Source organism: Mugil cephalus, chromosome 10 (assembly GCF_022458985.1).
Source record: "Mugil cephalus isolate CIBA_MC_2020 chromosome 10, CIBA_Mcephalus_1.1, whole genome shotgun sequence".
Classification (NCBI taxonomy): Eukaryota; Metazoa; Chordata; class Actinopteri; order Mugiliformes; family Mugilidae; genus Mugil; species Mugil cephalus.
This window is the reverse complement of record NC_061779.1, coordinates 18262166-18280364: the sequence shown is the minus strand read 5'-3', so window position 1 is coordinate 18280364 and position 18199 is coordinate 18262166. Positions and strand designations below refer to the sequence as shown.

The 18199-nt window shown below is 41.5% G+C and overlaps 2 protein-coding genes across 2 annotated transcripts; one reads left to right on the top strand and one right to left on the bottom strand.

Moving 5' to 3' along the window:
• Window positions 1-320: 320 nt before the first annotated feature.
• LOC125015577 (neuroepithelial cell-transforming gene 1 protein-like) lies at window positions 321-8838 on the top strand. The gene is made up of 12 exons (XM_047597577.1): window positions 321-797; window positions 2024-2090; window positions 2303-2362; window positions 3933-4040; window positions 4118-4273; window positions 4383-4445; window positions 4537-4633; window positions 4737-4813; window positions 5415-5672; window positions 5780-5950; window positions 6074-6260; window positions 7850-8838. The coding sequence occupies exons 1-12, from the start codon at window positions 652-654 to the stop codon at window positions 8164-8166; spliced, it is 1707 nt and encodes a 568-aa protein (XP_047453533.1). The 5' UTR covers window positions 321-651; the 3' UTR covers window positions 8167-8838.
• A 2913-nt stretch (window positions 8839-11751) lies between these two features.
• Window positions 11752-18143, bottom strand: asb13b (ankyrin repeat and SOCS box containing 13b). Its single transcript, XM_047596084.1, has 6 exons — window positions 15653-18143; window positions 14738-14937; window positions 14476-14626; window positions 13835-13969; window positions 13293-13484; window positions 11752-13208 (listed from the first exon to the last, which is right to left on the bottom strand). The coding sequence occupies exons 1-6, from the start codon at window positions 15693-15695 to the stop codon at window positions 13060-13062; spliced, it is 870 nt and encodes a 289-aa protein (XP_047452040.1). The 5' UTR covers window positions 15696-18143; the 3' UTR covers window positions 11752-13059.
• Between the last annotated feature and the right edge of the window lie 56 nt (window positions 18144-18199).

Below are 18199 nucleotides of genomic sequence, written 5' to 3'. Positions count from 1 at the left end.
AGTGCTGTCTGCAGAATACACATCACAACAAACCATGCTGCCAGAAACCTTGCATGAAGGATTATATTTAAAACCCAACAGATCATCATTAAATTCTCTTTAAGCGCTCCAACTACACATTCTGCTTTCCATTTTTATAATATATATTGATTTATTGATAGTTAATTATTGATTATTAAAATTCTTTACAGATGTATTTCTTTTTATCTATCTTTTTCTTAATTTCAATATCCAGTGCTTCCACCATTAAGTATTTAATAAAACCAAGTGATTATCTGTAGTTATTTATTTATTTTTTTAGCACTGAGTAGATATATATAAAGGTTTAATAGAGTCCAGTAGCGTGTAACTCTCTGAGACCATGCTGGTTTCCATTATTAGAAACATCATTCTTCTTTCAAAGGCCTTTCTCTGACTAGCCCCGCCCACTCAGTGATCGTGGAGGGCGGAGCTTTAAGCTGTCTCCTGATTGGTCCATTTCCAAGAATCCGCCATATTCAAACTTCCGCCGTGGTGTGTGTTCTGTTGTCATCGGCCTCCTGTTTTCTTTGTACACATCGAGACAATTTTAATACCCCTAGCTTATTTTTTTTTCCTAAGTTACTACTGCATATCGGTTTAACAATTTTTCGACACAAAGCCCGTCTCAAAATGGAGGAAAGCGAAGAAGTTGGCGGAATGGCGGTGGTAAACAAGAAGAAGAAGCTTCGCAGGATCCCATCGCGGACATCTACTACCAGTATTATCAGCGCAGCGGAGCCTTCTCCACGAACACTGAGGAGAAACAACTCCAAAAAGTACGTACACGTGGAACAATAACAAAATAATGTGTTGCTTGACAATACCTCTGAACAAATGCAAATGTAATGCAACTATAATGTCCACTTTATTACAATTGCGTACCTGCTTCGTGGACTGTGACGGGCAGGGCTGACGTTATAACTGGCAGATGCTGCCTTCAAGTGCACCTCGGAAACCTGCGAGTGTGGTGTGATAGTGAAAGTTAGATACAGTGATACATTTGATCTTGTGAGTGTGGTATGTGGTTTTCACTTCTTTTATGTTGCGATGAGGAAGACAAGATGTCACTCTAGGCAATTAAGCTGTGTACTAAACCTGTCACTACACAGTATACACTCACTATAGCTTTACCTTTATACATTTTTATATACAGTCTATGTACAATGTATTAACAATATATGTGTATGACAGTCTACCATGTATGGACAATCTACTATGACAGTAGATTTCCGTATTTTTTCTTGGTAATAAAAATATGGTAAACACTGTGTAGCAACACAGACACACACAAAATTATTATCATTAATTATCAAAGTTATTAATCCTTGTCCCCTAAAGATAGCTCATTGGTTTAAGATGCAGATATGGATGAAAAAAAAAAGGATATTTGTGTGTCCAGAATGTAATGGCTAAGAATTACAGCGCCAAGAATTGGAGGAATATTTCATACTTTTGTTCTAGTTGTTACTCAATTAAAGCTGTTGGAAAAAATTGCATCTTACGCTTGCAGAATAAAATGCTACTTGAGCAGAACAACTTGTACTCCTTCGCATCATGAGCACAAGGAGTCGGTTGTGTTGCAGTGTGTGCGGCTGACCTTGGCCTTGACAACACCCTCTGGGTGTCAATACACTCTGTAGCTTCATTGTTTTGACACCATGGTCAACTTTTTTTCCTGCAGCTTCGCAGGACAGTGCATCTCCTTATATGGTTTTAAATATTAACATCCCTCAGTCATCCCGCTGCATTTGAAATATAACAGTGATGGGAAGAAACGTGTCATGAAAACGCCCCCCATTTTACCAACAGTTTGTACTTCATCTAGATATGATGGGAGTAAAAGGATAAAGGAGAGATTAAATGTCTGCATGCCTTCTTCTTTTGAATAAATTTCACTGACCACCAGACTAAATTAGCAGACTAGAATACAACAAGCTGCCGCCATGTATATATAAACAACTGGTGGTGCAAAGCTGAAACTGATTTGTCTCATTTCCTGTAGACCTCCACTACAGAGAGGCAGCTCCTTCACCTTCCTCACTCCAGGGACTCCGTGGGACTTCAGTCTAGTGAGTTGAAAACACAACACTGCACTGATCATGTCCTCATACAATCATCTCTTTGTGATCTGTGGCCGTCATGAGCCACACATGTGACTCCTATGTTCTCTAATAAACCCCATAGTGTCATAGGTTTCAGGCTGTGATCGTCACATTGGTACAAGTTGCTGTATTTGTGTCATTGGCTTGCAACAAACATTTGTTTCGTTATGTTGCTACAGAAGAGAAAGCGCAAAGAGAAGGACGATGACACCGTCAGTCTGGCCAGCTTCGACCTCAAGGTGAGAGCCCGGGCAGCTCACGTCCAGTGAGCACCCTTGAAAGGAACACAGCAAACCTTAATCCCTCGGCATGACTCAGGATAATCCTACTATCCCTTAAACTGGCACGTCCAGCATGTGTCTAAGGAAATAATGACGACAGCCCCGTTGTCCATCAGCTAAGACAAGAATAAACAGGGAGAGATCTTCAGTCATAACTGGAGGGGTTTCTTTTAATTTCCTATAAAACAGATGAAACATCATGAAGGAATTACAATATCACAACATTAGATAGGATAGTAAAACAAAGCTGCAGTAAAAACTATCCAGTTCTGATGAGTGTGTCAATCTTTACGAATTAAAGGTTTTCAGATGTTGACAATTTTTTTAAAAAAGTACATTTTGTGTGAGTTGAGTAAAGTAATCTAGTAATGAAACTGTAATCTGTTTTGGTGATTCGGCCTTGTCTTTGTTAATGCATTTAATAATCTAATTAATTTCTATTATATACAGAACTACTGAACAGTTGCAAGATGCAGTTAGGCTTTGGGATAAATATGGTATAAATCCTATCTAACCTGTCATAAGTGCAGCACAATAAGATAAATGAATGTTCTCAAAGGCAAAAAAAATAAATGATTTCATCATTTAAAAAACATTTTCCGGACATTTCCAGGAAACACTGTTGCATGCATATGCCAAGTACAACAAGTCTGACTGTACACGGAAGAAGTGGGAGGGGGGGTCCAGTGTTTCTCCAAAAGAAAGTCCTGGTTAATGCACGAACAACTGCCTCAGGACAGACTGCACTGTAGGGACAAAACAAATAAGGCCCTTATGCCTTAACTTGTTGCTGTACTCTGACCTAAAAGTACACAAAGGCCCATTTGATTATGCAAAATAATTTGGATACATGTATGGAGACATGAGACTGGACTGGAACGAGAACAACGCCACCATCCCAACACTCAAGCATCATAGGGTTCATCCTACTATCAGTGTTTTTCCTTCTCCAGGAACTAGGATACTTCACCGTGTAACTGGCCTCTTGGATTCTTTAAAAGCACAAAAAGTAAATGTGTTTTTTCCCCGTGTTTAAACTGAAGCTTGGTAATCATCTGAGCTTCCAGCCAGTCAGTCAAAGCTTGGTTCCTTTTTAAATCTCAGATTTAAATTTAAATCCCACTGAAAACTGTCGTGGGTTTCAAAGAAAGCAGTAGCAGCATGGAAACCAAAGGATAAATGTGAGCTGGGAGCTTTTGCTCAAGTGAAACAACCTAAAATATTCGAAGAGAGAAAATATCGTCAAGAAACATTCATTGCCGGTCTTAAAGGTCAGATGATCACTAAGACCTTTAACATTGGGGTTCTTTCACTTTAGGCTCAACAGTTATGTCTTTATAGAACCACATATTCAATATTAAACTTAAAATGTTTCCCAAAGTCTGTGTTATGACAAAGGTTCATTCACATCACTAGAATGTTTTCCTGGTTAAATGTGTTGAATGTGTTTCTACAGTGTAGGAACTGTGCTGGAGACACAGTATTGTCCATTAGAGCCCAAATGAAGAACGTTTGTTCTATTTTACAGGAACCCAGTAACAAACGTGTCCGACCACTGGCCAAAGTCTCATCCCTCGTCAATCTGATGTCTCCTTCAAAGAACGGAGCTGTGCGGCGCTTCGGCCAGACCATCCAGGTAAAGCTGTGCTGTTGTGAAGCCTGACCAACACATACGTTGAATTTGTGTTTAAATGTATGTTTTTTTTTCTCCAGTCGATGTCATCGCGTAGCGATTCCAAGTCACCGGGGATGTCCCTGAAATCCAGCAGGCCGACTCCCACTAAACGCAGGAACAGCACGCTGTGGTCGGAGACGCTGGACGTCCATCAGAAGAGCACGTTCTCCACCAAAGAGATCAAGAGACAAGAGGTTGTGCAGCTCGGTTGTTCCGAAGTAAAGAGCAGAATCTTAACAACGCACAGAGCAGAATAAAGTGACCTCATGCTGGTTTCTCTTGTGCTTCACTTTTACTCCCCAGGCAATCCATGAACTTTACAGAGGAGAGCAGGATCTAATCGAAGATCTTCAACTCGCACGAAAGGTCAGAAAAAATTCAATTTCAATTAAATAGAACTCAAACATGTATCCTCCTTTAATCAACGTTTGTTTGCTCCTGCTCTTCTCGCATCTAGGCGTACCATGACCCGATGCTCAAGCTCTCCATCATGACGGAGGAGGAACTGGCTCACATTTTCGGCGACCTGGATGCCTACATCCCCTTACACGAGGGTGAGCTGTCGATAAATCATTTCTTTATTAATTCCTCTTTCTCTTTTCTTACGAGTGCATCTGACCACGTGTCTGTTTTTTTAAATCTTTTTTTAATCTGTAGATTTACTGATGAAGCTGATGGAGGGAACTGGCTCCGACGGAACAATCAGTCAGATCGGACAGATAGTAATAGACTGGGTACGTGTTCGACCAGCAGCAAACAGACGTGTGCTGAGATGTCGATGTCGTGCAGAGGAAAACGGCGTCTTTGTTCAGACCTGGTATTAATATACCAGGTGCTCTGTACGCAAATAAAATGCAAATCATTTGGGATATGGTAGGATATTGTGAAGAACAATGAATACTATTGTTTGTTGTGTGCGCACATGGTAACATGGTGGAAAATGATTAGTCTCACACACCAAGATTATTTATTAATTTATCTACGGCCTGATAATAGATATCACAGCGACACACACAGCTCTCAACATTTAAACACAGTAATGTCATTGATTATTACTGAGTAAAAAAGTTAACTCTGCATGACTACTCTCCACACGCCAATATTATCACATTGTTAGTAAACCACATGCAGATACTATTTTTACAGGATTACACATAGTTCACTAATAGTCAAATATTCCATCCCACTTATAGTTCATTATATTCGCAGGACAAAATCACACACAGAAACGTCTCATGGCCGTTGAGCGAGTATTTAAGAAATCTCGTTTGTTTGACGAATCTGAGAATTTTCCTCTGTTTTTAAAACCGTGCACACATCTCCTCATCTCCTCAGCTGCCCGGCCTGAACGCTTACAGAAACTACTGCAGCAACCAGCTTGCAGCCAAAGCCCTGCTGGACCAGAAGAAGCAGGACAGGCGGGTGCAGGACTTCCTGCAGCGCTGTCTGGAGTCGCCCTTCAGCAGGAAGCTGGACCTGTGGAGCTTCCTCGACATCCCGCGCTCGCGCCTGGTGAAATACCCGCTGCTGCTGCGAGAGATTCTCAAACACACTCCTCCCGATCACCCAGATGTCACCAGTCTGGAGAGGGCTGTACGTTATGCTCGTCACGTGGCCGACGCGGAGAACGTGAATTCATTCAGTTTAATACACCTTGAATTCACAGCACATTTCACTTACTCATTTGTGTTACGATCCAGGTCGTTATAATCCAGGAGGTCCTGGCTGATATTGATGTGAGGAAAGGGGAGTCTGAGTGCCAGTATTACATCGACAAACTGGAGTTTCTGGATGACAAGCAGCGTGACCCCCTCATTGATAACTGTAAGATCCTACTATGTCACGGCGAGCTGAGGCACAAGAGTGGCTCGGTGAGAATCATTATTTTTTCTCCTTATTTTTATTCTTATTATTATTTATTCTCCCTATTTTTTTTATCTTCGCGCAGCTCGTTTTTAATCTACACTCTCTTGCTGTTGTTTCACATGTTTCAGAGGCTGCACGTGTTCCTGTTCTCTGAGCTGCTGGTTCTGACCCGACCGGTGACGCGTAACGACAGGAGCTGCTTCCAGGTGTATCGACAGCCAATCCCGGTCCGGGACCTGGCTCTGGAGGACCTGCAAGACGGAGAGATCCGCATGGGGGGGTCCTTCAGAGGGGCTTTCACCAGCGGAGAGAAAGGTAAGTCGAGTCACGTCGTGCTTCACCTGCTGGATAAACGTCTGCAGTGGCTCATTATTGCTGTGTCATTTTCTCTGGGGTTAGTTCCACCCATTAATTCACAGATTGTCTCATTTATTTAGTCTCCTATTTTTTAAGTCAATACAAACAGGAAATCATTTTGGTTTCCTACCGTTCGTGACACCGTATTAAAGATGTTACAGATGAGACTGTTCAGTGACTTACATATTTATGTATAAATGATTAAAAGAATCAACAGATTGTGTGATTAAAACTGCAGACGTTCTTGCTGCCTTCATGTGGAAGTTAATATAATTGCAGTTGCCTTTTTTTCAAGTAGTCAGAGCCGTGCGTGGGAGGGATAATGAAGTACAACAAAGCTTGCGCAGCTGATGTTTGCTCCAACATTAGATGTGCCATTGCACAGAGTGGCCCGACCAAAGTAAACACAGCACAGCAAGCGGCAATTAAATTTCCCTGACATGGGCGTGTATTTGCTCCTGTTACTGCAGCTGTGGTGTATTTGTACTTTTATGAAAGTAGGAAAACTTAAGGTAAAGATCTTTTCACATGATATATATCAACAGTGAAGACGGGTCACGTGGGGATATGGACTGAATGTAAAGATGGAACGAACTCCGTGTTATAAGCCAGTTTTGAAGCTCATTTTGGTGGTTCTGGCCATTGTCATCCTCATTATCAACAAAACTGGTCAAAGGGGTGAAGCATGGGTGGGGTAGAGGCGGAGACTCAGGGAGTAGGCGTAAAAATAAGAAATTCAACCCTTTACAGAAGGAGGAAAATGAGCCTCAGTGACAAAAACAGGCTTTAACTCGTTGTCTATGGGGATTAACTCACTTTTGAGACCAGACTCAAGTGGCCATTTAAGAAACAACATGTTTTGGCACTCGCTGTAAACACAACACTGTTGCACGATATAGTGACTCGTGAAAGATTTTAAGATGAAAGCGTTAGCAAGCAGGCACTTATTGACAAACAGACAAACCAACATTATCACATTTTTCTGTTGATTTAGCACATGTCAGCCCAATGTACAACTTATTTTACTTCTGGTTTGGTCTCACTGTTGCAAACATCGAACCCCTTTGAGATTCTAAATGTACATTGTGATCTCCAGCTAGTTGTAAACTACTGCATGGTTACTGCACAGTGAGATTATTTTTTGCCGAATGCTACTGACAACAGTGCTTATGGGAGCACTAAGCTTGTGAACTACTAACTGTGTAAAGATACAGGCTGTAAAACCACAATAGTTAAGACACTAAAATGCTCTATAGAGCACGTCGACATGCTGAGTCTTGTCATAATTCACTCTAAGCTACCCCCTTCCCTTTGCTTTACTGGCAAGTAAATCTCTTGTGCTGAAAGAGGAATTCAAATAAAAACTTTTTTGAGAATATATCTACAGCTAATCCACTATACATTTATGGTGGGTTAGCGGATTTAGGATTATTGCTGTACAATCCTGAAGGCACGTGTCCAGGAAGTGTCATTAAGAAGCGTATTTCTAGATTGTGCAGCCTTTTATCATTCCTGACAGTTCCCTTTCCCTCTTTGTGCCTTTCTAGCTAAGAATGTTTTCCGTGTGCGTTCGCTGGACCCCTCCCACGGCCAGTCCCACACCCTGCACGTCAGCGACGTCTACCACAAGCAGCAGTGGCTCAACTGCCTCCGCACCGCCATCACTCAACAGCAGGGGGCTCCAGCTAGAGTTCAACAGGTGGACTCCATCCCAGCGAAGCGTCGCTCCTCCGTCTGTGATGAAGAGCCAGATGAGAACTGTCCCCCTGTCTCTGGCCCTAAACTCAGGCCTCAGACACTGTCCAAAACCAGACTGGACCAGAGGTTACAAGAATCAGTAAAGAGGAAGGAAACTGGAGTGTAGATCTTGAGTCATGTTTCCTCTCGGACAGACATGAGTGCTCAACATGTATCCTGTTTGATCATGTGTGTCTTTGAACACGTTCTCCTCTGCTGTTCTAGCTCTGTCGCTTTTTGTTTCTGCGGCTGCACTGAAAACCCATTCCATTTCCGTCCAAATGTCTGTCAAGTCTTTAAATCATGTAATTAGTTTACGATGAAAGTGATGTGTGCCATTATGACTGATATAAGTGTTTACATCTGCTAAATGTGTGTGGAACTAGATTTTTCTTTGGTATGAAGCAAGTTAAAACAGCTTTATAGCTCTTTAGCTTTTTGTATCACTCTCTGGTTTATGTGTTAAAACATTCAGTGTTGAGCTGTAATCTGTACATCGACAGCTATATCATAGACGTCATGTGTGAAGCTGTCCGTTGTGCTATCTCGTGAAGATAAGGGATCAAGAAACACGTAGTGTAGTGTCTCTGCTGTCTACAGAAAGATGGTGGGTGACACACACTAAAGATGTTTTGAGCTTAGATAAAGGATAATGAGAAGATGGTAATCTTCAACTTGAACATTGACCGCAGATAAAATGAGAACATTTCCTAGGAAAAAAAAAAAAGTGAATATAAATGTATTCAGTAGAAATGCGTTAATTGCAAAAAAAAATAAAACTTTTAGCTTTGTACTTGAATCCTCCCAAGTGTGTCTGACCGTGAGATTGTGTTTTTTTTTTTTTTAATTGCAACACACACTAACAACCTGTTAGTTGTACTTTGGCCTCTCAGTCACTTCCTTTTATTGTTGACTGAGCTGGTTGATACCTGGTGTTGCAACAAGTGTGTTGCAACACATGAAAAGCAAACAGAGTCTGTAGAGAACCCAGAAATGAGCTTCTTCTCACACAGCGTTCAAAAATAATGTCCTGTAAATATTAAGTTCAAGATTTAACAATTGTAAAAACTTCAAAAAATGCCTTTATTGGAGTTTCTGTTTGAAATACCAACTCGATTTCTGGCCATTTATTCTGTTTAGAAAATTTTCATAAACGAGCTGAATATCTGTTGTTATACCTGTTGCTTGCTTCATATGTCACAATGACTTTAATTCCAGATGAGTAAAGGAGATTCACTTGACTTTATTACATGTATGTTTATGAAGTAAAATGAAGAAAGAAAATGACAGCAGCTTCCTCAGTAATAGAGAAGTGTTGGTACCATCGCTATAAGAAGAAGAAGTACCTTCTGAACACGCTGTCGCGAAGAGGCTTAAACCTCACAAGACTTCCTCTTTTGGTCCACTATGTAGCTCTTATCTCTCTGGACAGTTTGACTTGACTCATTCACTCAGTGACACAAAACAACTGCAACTGGACTCGTTTGAAGAAGCCACTTGGTTGAGTGGTGAAACATCTCCATGAAAACTCCAATAAGTCCATCTGGCTTTTGAATGCGGAGTAACCGTATAAGTGGCCGTAGTTCTCTGCGTGTTCATGTTGCCTGACATGCTGCCACAGCTCTAGCAGCATACCACTAACTTCCACTAATAACCACAGGGACCCCTCGCAACATGTCAACACTGCTGAACCCACAGTATTTATAGCGGGTGATGAACCGCTAGTATCACCAGCTTCACCACAAACAAACTGAAACTATCCATCTCAAAATTTAGTAAGAGACCGTTGGATGTGTAATTTATAAATGTTGGGTATCCATTCAGTCTTCTGGAGAAGTTATGAAGTATGTAAAACCAATAGGTATGCCCACCTTAGGTCGGTTGTTTGACTCTCGTTCTTATTGTTCATCAGTGGCTCAGTGGATCTCCTGAGGGAGAAAAAAACGAATACTCCAACACCTGCTTCTCCTGCAGGCGACAGCTGTTGTGGTTCAGGTAGGATTAAATGACGAGCTGGGGGGAAGTGAAAATGTTTTAGATTTGGACTACCTCCAAAGAATGTGACTGCTTTCTTCTTCACCAGTTAATCCCTCACTGTGGAGCCTTTCTGTTATCTCAATATTCAAGCAAATGGCCGCTGTAGCGCAAACAACTTCTCCACTGTAGGTGCTGCTAACAGATACTATCTTTTAAAATCTTTAGAGATGTGAATTAATAGGTAGAGAAATAAGGAGCCAAAGCTTGGCTTGCTGTCATGTAGCTTCTTGGCGTAATTTCAATTAGAGCTACACCACCGTAAGAACATATCAGTTTCTGGTGTTAAGTACTAGCTTACTATTTTTGGAGAACATTTTAGATGTTCAAGACACAACGAAAGCTAAGCCAAGACTTCTGTCAGAAACATGACAACAAAATTATCTTAAAATACATTTTAAATTTGTAGCAACAACTTAATATTTGTTCCGCTAAATGTGCCTGAAAGTGAAGAGCACGGCCTCATTGCTCAGTAGGAACCTGTGTTTCGGGTTATTGTGGTCCGACCGGTGGGACAAGAAATAGGCCTCCGCTCATTCTTCAGCAAAGCTAGCAACTGAGTTGTAGAAGCTACAGCTGAGAACGCTCACTGAAAGGACAAGTGTGTAGTTACCACACTCGTTTGATTCATACTTGCACATTTTATGAAATTTCTTTTGACATTATTTCAACACTTCCTGTTTACTCAGTCATTTGCTAACATCACAAGGACGGTTGTCACACACTCAGGATCCAGACGACCAGCAAAGAAATGTTCAATCGTTTGTTAAATTTGAATTCAGTAAATGTTGACATCCATAAAGTCTATGTCCCAATAATGAATTTTTTTTTTTTTTTTTTTTTACGTACCTATATGTACTGATACTTTCAGAGACTGTTTAAGCTGACTACTGCGGAAAACACACTTCAGATTTTTATCTGTGACACCACATTTTGCGATGCAACACTTTCTGACCACATAATATTAACAATCAATGTCAGAAACTGTAGACCTGATGCTTGTTGAACTTTGAGACAGAAGCCCATGTTCAGTCATGTTTTTGTGCTGTTCAGGTGGAATAAATGCTTTTATTGCCTGAGTGTAGGCGGGTCCCCATCTCATGTCAGGCCATGGGCGCAGGTTGCGTTTATCTAATCTTCCATGAGGTTGTTTTCCTTTCCGAAGGACTTCCATGGTATCTCTAGACAAGTGTAACAGGGACGTCTTTCGTGGTTTTCGGTGGTTTTCAGTTATCGCCATTTGTCCAACTGCCTGACAAAGGACATCTCAAAGGACTGTTGTCTAGACAAGTGCGCACTTTTAAAGACCATCACATTCACTGGAACTCGTTTTAAACCGGTTCATTCACAGCTTTAGCTCAAAAATAAATAAATAAAAATACTTCCTGTAAACTGAGAGTGAGATATTGTTGTGGGAGCCCAGATACATGTATTTTTTTCTGAAACACAGTTTTACAGTCCTGGTTTCCAAGGAAGGACACTATATTTAAATTTAGATGATTTATTGATTCATGTGTGGATCTCGTTTTAGGCCCGTGTCTATTTATTTCAAGCAGTTTTAGAAACAGCGTCAATGCATTTGACAAATTCTGCCAAGTGCTGTCTTTTGGAGAAATAAACAAACAAAAAAGAAAATTTTTTGAAATGTAATGCCCCAAATAGAACACACACCTCCATGTCATGTTTAAAATAGTCTGTAGTGGTCTATTTATTTATAGAAACGTAACAGAGGTAGAACCATTTGGATTATTTACAAATTTACATTCAAAATAAATAGTTACAGAATATATATACAAATACATACATTGATATAATCCTAGTAAACACACTACATGTTTCTGCAAGGTTCAATAAAGTAGTGCCGGTTCCTACGGTGAAGCTTTTGTACGTAGTATTGGTGTGCAAGCCAAGCCCGTGTACTGATATTTCAAGCTCCAGGAAGCAACAGATACACTATGTTCTCATAGTAACACTGGCTCAAATGGTTCCAAGAGTATAAATTGTTAAGGTGGTGTACACCCACGCAGATGTGTTCAGTTATTGTGTGTAATTCGACCTCAGCTCAAGTTGAAGCTGTGCCGGAAAGTACGTGAGCTCACCAGACTCCTAAATGTTCTAAAAATGACATGAAAGGTGGAACTGGGCCCAACAGTCTGCACACACTCTCACCGTCCTGAAAGAGGATCTGAATCAGTCACAATAAAGACTTCTCTTGTGTCAGTTTAACCATTGGTGCGCAGGGCCTCTAACAGTCACGTTGTTTGATCTATTAAATGAGCAGTCGTTTTTCTTTTCAAAGCTACGCGCAACCTGCCAAGCATCAAAGTTAAAATAAACGAGTGGCTGGTGAATATATTTTTCTCAGTAGTCGTTGTGCTAAAACACATGTAAAAAGGCATGAACATTGGACTTAATACTAATAATAATAATCATGGACTGTTTCCGCCGAATGTGTTGGAAACTCATGCTACACGTCTCAGGTCTGCCTTTAGCTTTCTCTAACGATCAAAACTCTCTGAATGAAGCAAACAAACTAAAGGAGCCACTTTAACTTCGCATGTGCCGAGTTCTCGTGAGCCACATCAAAGCAATGAGCTACATTTCATTTTTGTTTTTTTTTTCGAAATGGAAGCTGGTGATATGAAAAATAGAACTTATGCTCTGCACTTGTTGCTACGCGATGGGCGTGCTGCACACCAAAGCCGAGCCCGCTTGAAAACGGCTCCGTTGACGTGTCAGCCAATGAAATGCATTTGTTTCACTATTAAAAATTTAAACCGACGATGTCACAAACAACAAGTCCTCGCTCGGCTGTTTCGTAACTTTTGTCATTTTCGGCATGAACGCGGCATGAAGTAAACAGCCTGAGTACTTAAGCTAATGAAATGTGTGGCAGTGTTAAGACTTGTCATATCCTGTCATATGAAAAACAGGACCAGCTGCACTGAACCTTCTACGGGCTGCTTCCAAGTTTGTCATGCTTTGACTAAATCTCTATGGCTGGAGGTGGAACGTAGCAAAGAAAGCTTATGATGCGAGTGGGTAAGTCGAGCTGGGAAACGACTTCACATGCTCTTCTGCCGAGAGTCCGTCTCACAGCCACTCTGCTGATCTGCTGGAGACTCAGGGGGGTATCTAGGGAAGATCAGAAGTTATATTTAACTGGTGTTCTCATACATCTACAGAGAGAGGATGCAGACGTCATGCCAACACACTTACTCTCATAGAACTCGAGGCAGAGGTAAGAGGGAGAGCCCAGACTGGTGTACTGGATGGGTTTTTTGTTCATGTTGTCCCTGGCGTACACATTACCCCCAAACTCCACAAGTAAGTCGATCAAATCAGTGTTCTTTACTTTGGCTGCATGATGGAGAGCCGTCTCGTGGATCTTGGCAGCGTTCACGTTTGCCCCTTCGACGGGAAATGCAAAATTGTCATAATCCCGTTATAAAGGAATAAAATATTGGAAATAGGCAAATAATGACAGATAAAATGCAATCAGCAGTTAGCTCTCAATGAATAATTTGAGAGCACTTTTATAGAGTGTAGACGGCCTGGGAGATAAACAATATTGTAAAAGTAGATATCACACATGACTTTATTATATACTACTGCATCAGGTTTTATTACATGTAAAAGCGTCCACTGCTGTTTAAACTAAATGTAAATATTTGAAGATGGTCTTGTAAAGTGATGTTTTAAACACTTCTACTTTGCTAATGTCACAATGGCAGATCAGCCATATTCGTGGACTGACCCACCTGCACTGAGGAGGACTTTGGCGCAGTCGTAGTGTTGCCTGGCACAGGCGACATGCAGCGGGGTCCCATAGTGGCAGTCGTGTGCTTCCATGAAAGCTCCTCGATCGATCATGAGCTGCACGCAGTCTGAATTACCTGTTAAACAAGACGCGCAAACATTAGGTCGGTTTATTAGAGCCATAAATGCTCTGCAGCAGTGGTGATATTAGTAGTTCCTCCTCATGTTTCCTTAAATGTGGCTACACAAATTTGTAGCTTCATCATTCTTAGACCGTAAACTTTCTTCTTGCAGACCATTACAGCGTTCACACTAAGGTTATTCTAATGTTTTTCCAAGACAACTGTTTTACTTTATTTTATTGTTTCATCTTGACTTGATAAGTTTTTAAAATAAACAGTCAGGAGCTCAAATCCAAAGTGTTGAACTCTTGCGGTTCAAGACCTTTTAAATGGTTTTCAACTGGTTACAATATGAGTCATAAAGTCAAGGTGGTTCTGTCTTAATAACAGACTTTATGCACATTACTTCTGCACTAACATAGTAGGCCTGACTACTGTGTGCAACCAGGTCTGGACATGCAGTAAAGTCACTCGGATGGACAGGTATTGTACATTGTTATGCACTGAATGGCAACACGCACCTCCCATGCATGCCTCGTGGAGGGGGGAGAAGGTAAACAGTGGAGGATTAACAGCTGCTCCATACTCCAACAATAACTTGACACATTCCAGGCTTCCGGCCGCACAGGCGTCGCACAGTGGAGTGCTGCCATCAATGTTACGAGCATCCACCTGTAGGACAGAGCCACTGTAATGCCACACAGTCGCCAGCACATCGATCGCTTCCCACCAAGGAACGCCACCAGCTCGGCTCGACCCTCGCAACGAAATGAAACCACTCACCTGAGCACCAGCGTCCAGCAGCAGTCTGACGCATTGGGTTTGCCCGTGTATGCACGCCTCGTGCAGTGGTGTGATGGAGTTCACAGCAACAATGTTCACTGCTGCGCCCTCCTCAATCAGCTGCTTCAGCTGGAGAGCTCTGCCGTGAGCGGCAGCCTCATGCACCGCTGACCGGTCTGTCCAGAATCCGAGGCCATGAGCTGCACACATGTGAAGCAAAAACAAGACTGAGCCCTTCTATTCATAATTGTGATGTGTTGATTTACGACATACAGCCTCTGCTGAACATTTGTCATCCCCATTGAGCAGCTACAGCCGAATGTGCCTTTTGTTCAGCATCAGCCACAAAATGAGAGTCGTGTTTTAAAAAGATTGTATAACAAAACTATGGTAATGACGAAGAACTGGATTTCAGTAGTAATGGGATGCAGAAGGACCTGTTTGACACTGCAGCTGGGGACGCAAGAAAACCTGAGACAGTGGTGACTACAATATGAAGGACAGAAAGCAGAATAACGCTAAAGGTACATACACAGGTCTGATCCAGGTCATTATGACAACACTCTTGGGTTAGTGTGCATGGTAAGGTGTGTGTTTTTATTCATACATTCGATGTTCTGCAACATAAATCTTAAAGCATGTCACATTTGCTGGAGCAATGCAGTTGCATCACATGTACTTCTCTTCCTGCTGGCCTCATTAACGAGCTTACAGTCTCTCATGCTCTCAAATTAACCACTTTAAGGAAGGATGCTAGCTAAACCTAGCTGGTAGCTACATGCCATTTGAAGGCAGTCTCCACGAAATGAGAGCTAATAAGAACTAGTCAGTGGATCGACCAACCCTGTCCAGTCATTTACTTCATTTAAACTGTCGTCCTGAGTCAGTGTTGCTCACCAGCTGTAAGCTACTTACCGATTTCTCCAAACAAGGACGGTCTGGCCCGGGTGATCTCCATTTCATGTTCCCGTTTTCTGCTCCGTAAACCGCGTAGATTCAGCCAAACATGTAGTTCGTTTTGAACAAACGGAGTAAATACTGAAAAGGCTGCATTATTAATATTAAAACACGGCCGGACAGTCGTGCTGAGTTGACAATGACAGCAGCAACGGTTCGGCTCCAGTAAACAATGACGAGGGATTCTGGGAAATGTAGGCGACTCACTGCACCGTTTGAATGGTCCTTTAATTTAAAGCCAAATTGAACCAAATTGAAGAAATAAAACAGAATGAACAAACACGATGTGCACATGTAGTTGGTTAATCAGCAAATTAGAATCATAAAACGTATTATTATTATTTATTTAGCATCTACTAAGTTAGCGCTAGGTGTGCGCTTATGTGATGTTGGGAAGAATGGGAATACAGGTTTTCTACCTGGAAAATTTGCATGAAAGCCAGCACACTGTTGAAAAAACAACCCAACTCAACATATTTTAGTACACAATACATTTCTCATTGGTTCAAGAGTGTATTCAGCTAGTTAGCTAATAGATTTAGATGGGTTTTACTAACTTAAAGCCGTCAAAGTGAGCAGATAAGACTGTTTTGTCTCTGTTTGTGTGCGTTTGTGTGTTAAAAGTTGACATAGATGATTTGAGCTAGTGTGACACTTGCTTATTCATGATAAAAAAAAAGGAGAACTTAGGCCAGTTTGTAATTCTTGGATTTGACAGAGTTTGTGCTTGCTCCTGGTGCATCCTATTGTCTACTGAGCTGATGAAAAACATTTCCAAATTAAGGATAACTGTTTACTCTGTTCACTTTACTTTATTTCTGAATAATGAGTCCCGTTCGTTTGACCAGTAGTCACTGTGAAATGCAGCAAGAGTTCTTTCACTTCTAAAGACCTGTCAGACTGCCGTCCGTTGGTGGATGTGGTTTTGCTAGGTCATTCTTCAGTGTCTCATCCTTTGAACCAATAAATAGTAACTGCCTTCTTGCTCACTCACACTGTACCCACTCTTGCTGACCCTGTAACGACTTCTGAAGCATGAAGCTATTATGTGTGAAAATAGGCCACTTGTACTTTCTGTTTCTTGTGTAAGTTTTTGAGCTTTGCACCAATGCTTGAGCTTTTCTTTGAGCTCAGTTTGGCTGTCTTTGCCATATTTAGGAACCTGACCAGTTGGATCATAATCTATAATCAATGCTTAAAGTCAGTTTGATTTTTTTTGATATGGAGATGGAGGTGATTGCTCTTGTACCAGCCTAAGAAACTTTTGACCGGGTGTCTACAATCCTTAAATAAATAAAAGGCAACTGCACTTGAAAACAAGAGTTTTCTTGAGAATGTTTCACCATTTTTAAATAAAGCCTCAACTTTGGTGACTGAGAATCTTCACAGACATATGCACTCTCAACCTTTATCATCTGTGTTCATAGGTGGAGGTTTTCTCAGTTGAAAAACTGGTTTGCTTGTTAGTGCTTGCATTTCTTTCTTCAGCAGCTTGTTCGGCCTCTTCACTCTGACAATGCTCCTCATTCTTGCTGACACCCCACCCCTTTTCACCATATGGGAGAGGAAGAGGAAATGTTCAGCTCCAGAATGGACTAGTCAGACAACGCTGAGGCCCACTATAGGACAAGACAGAGCAAACACTTTCTGAGGAGGTCTGGGTCCTTTTTATGTGTGCACTAGGCTGCCTTGGGTATTCATCTAGTCTGTAGTGACCATTATAATCTCCTTAGCTGTGTGGTGTTTGTGCGGTGCAACTTGGACTTGTGGTGCAAACAGACAAGGCAGTCTCAGAGGTGGGGATGAAAGTGGAGAGTGTGGAGGTAGTGACAGGAGAGGGTGAGAGGGAAGCTAAAAACCGGTATGGATGACCCCTCTCATCCTCTAAATTTTTTAGAGGACTCTTTAATGCCAAGAGGCATCAGATACCTTGATCCACGAAAGTCCTCTTCAGCCGGACTCTAGAGAAACTGTACTATCCCTTTTCATTGGCAGAAAGTGAGTCCAAGGTTTTGTCCCTTCTGATGTTGCAGGTCACATATTTAGGTCCATTTAGGTACCACATATATACCACATTTAGGTACCACATAAACAGGTTTACACTCATACACATACATACTGTATTCTACCACAACTACACTCTTCTGACAAAATGTGAGGTACGCTAGTGAAAATGTATGCATCCTAATATAATGCTCCCGCACTAAATCCCCTTTCACGACTGTTACAATATCCAGTTTATGTTGGAGCGGTGTAAGAAATGCGGTAACTCAACTATGCGACCATTTTGGTGGATGTAATTTGTGGAGCTGTTGAACTGGTTTGAATTAAACACCACAGTGTCTTTGTTGTTAAGCCTACTACTGGCTAGAATGGGATCGTCAAAATAATAGAAGCGCGCTACACGGTACAACAGAACACAACCAAATGAAAAGAACAAAAATAATTGGTCATTTTAATTTTAAACTATAACATCCATCCACATCCACATCCACATTCATTTTC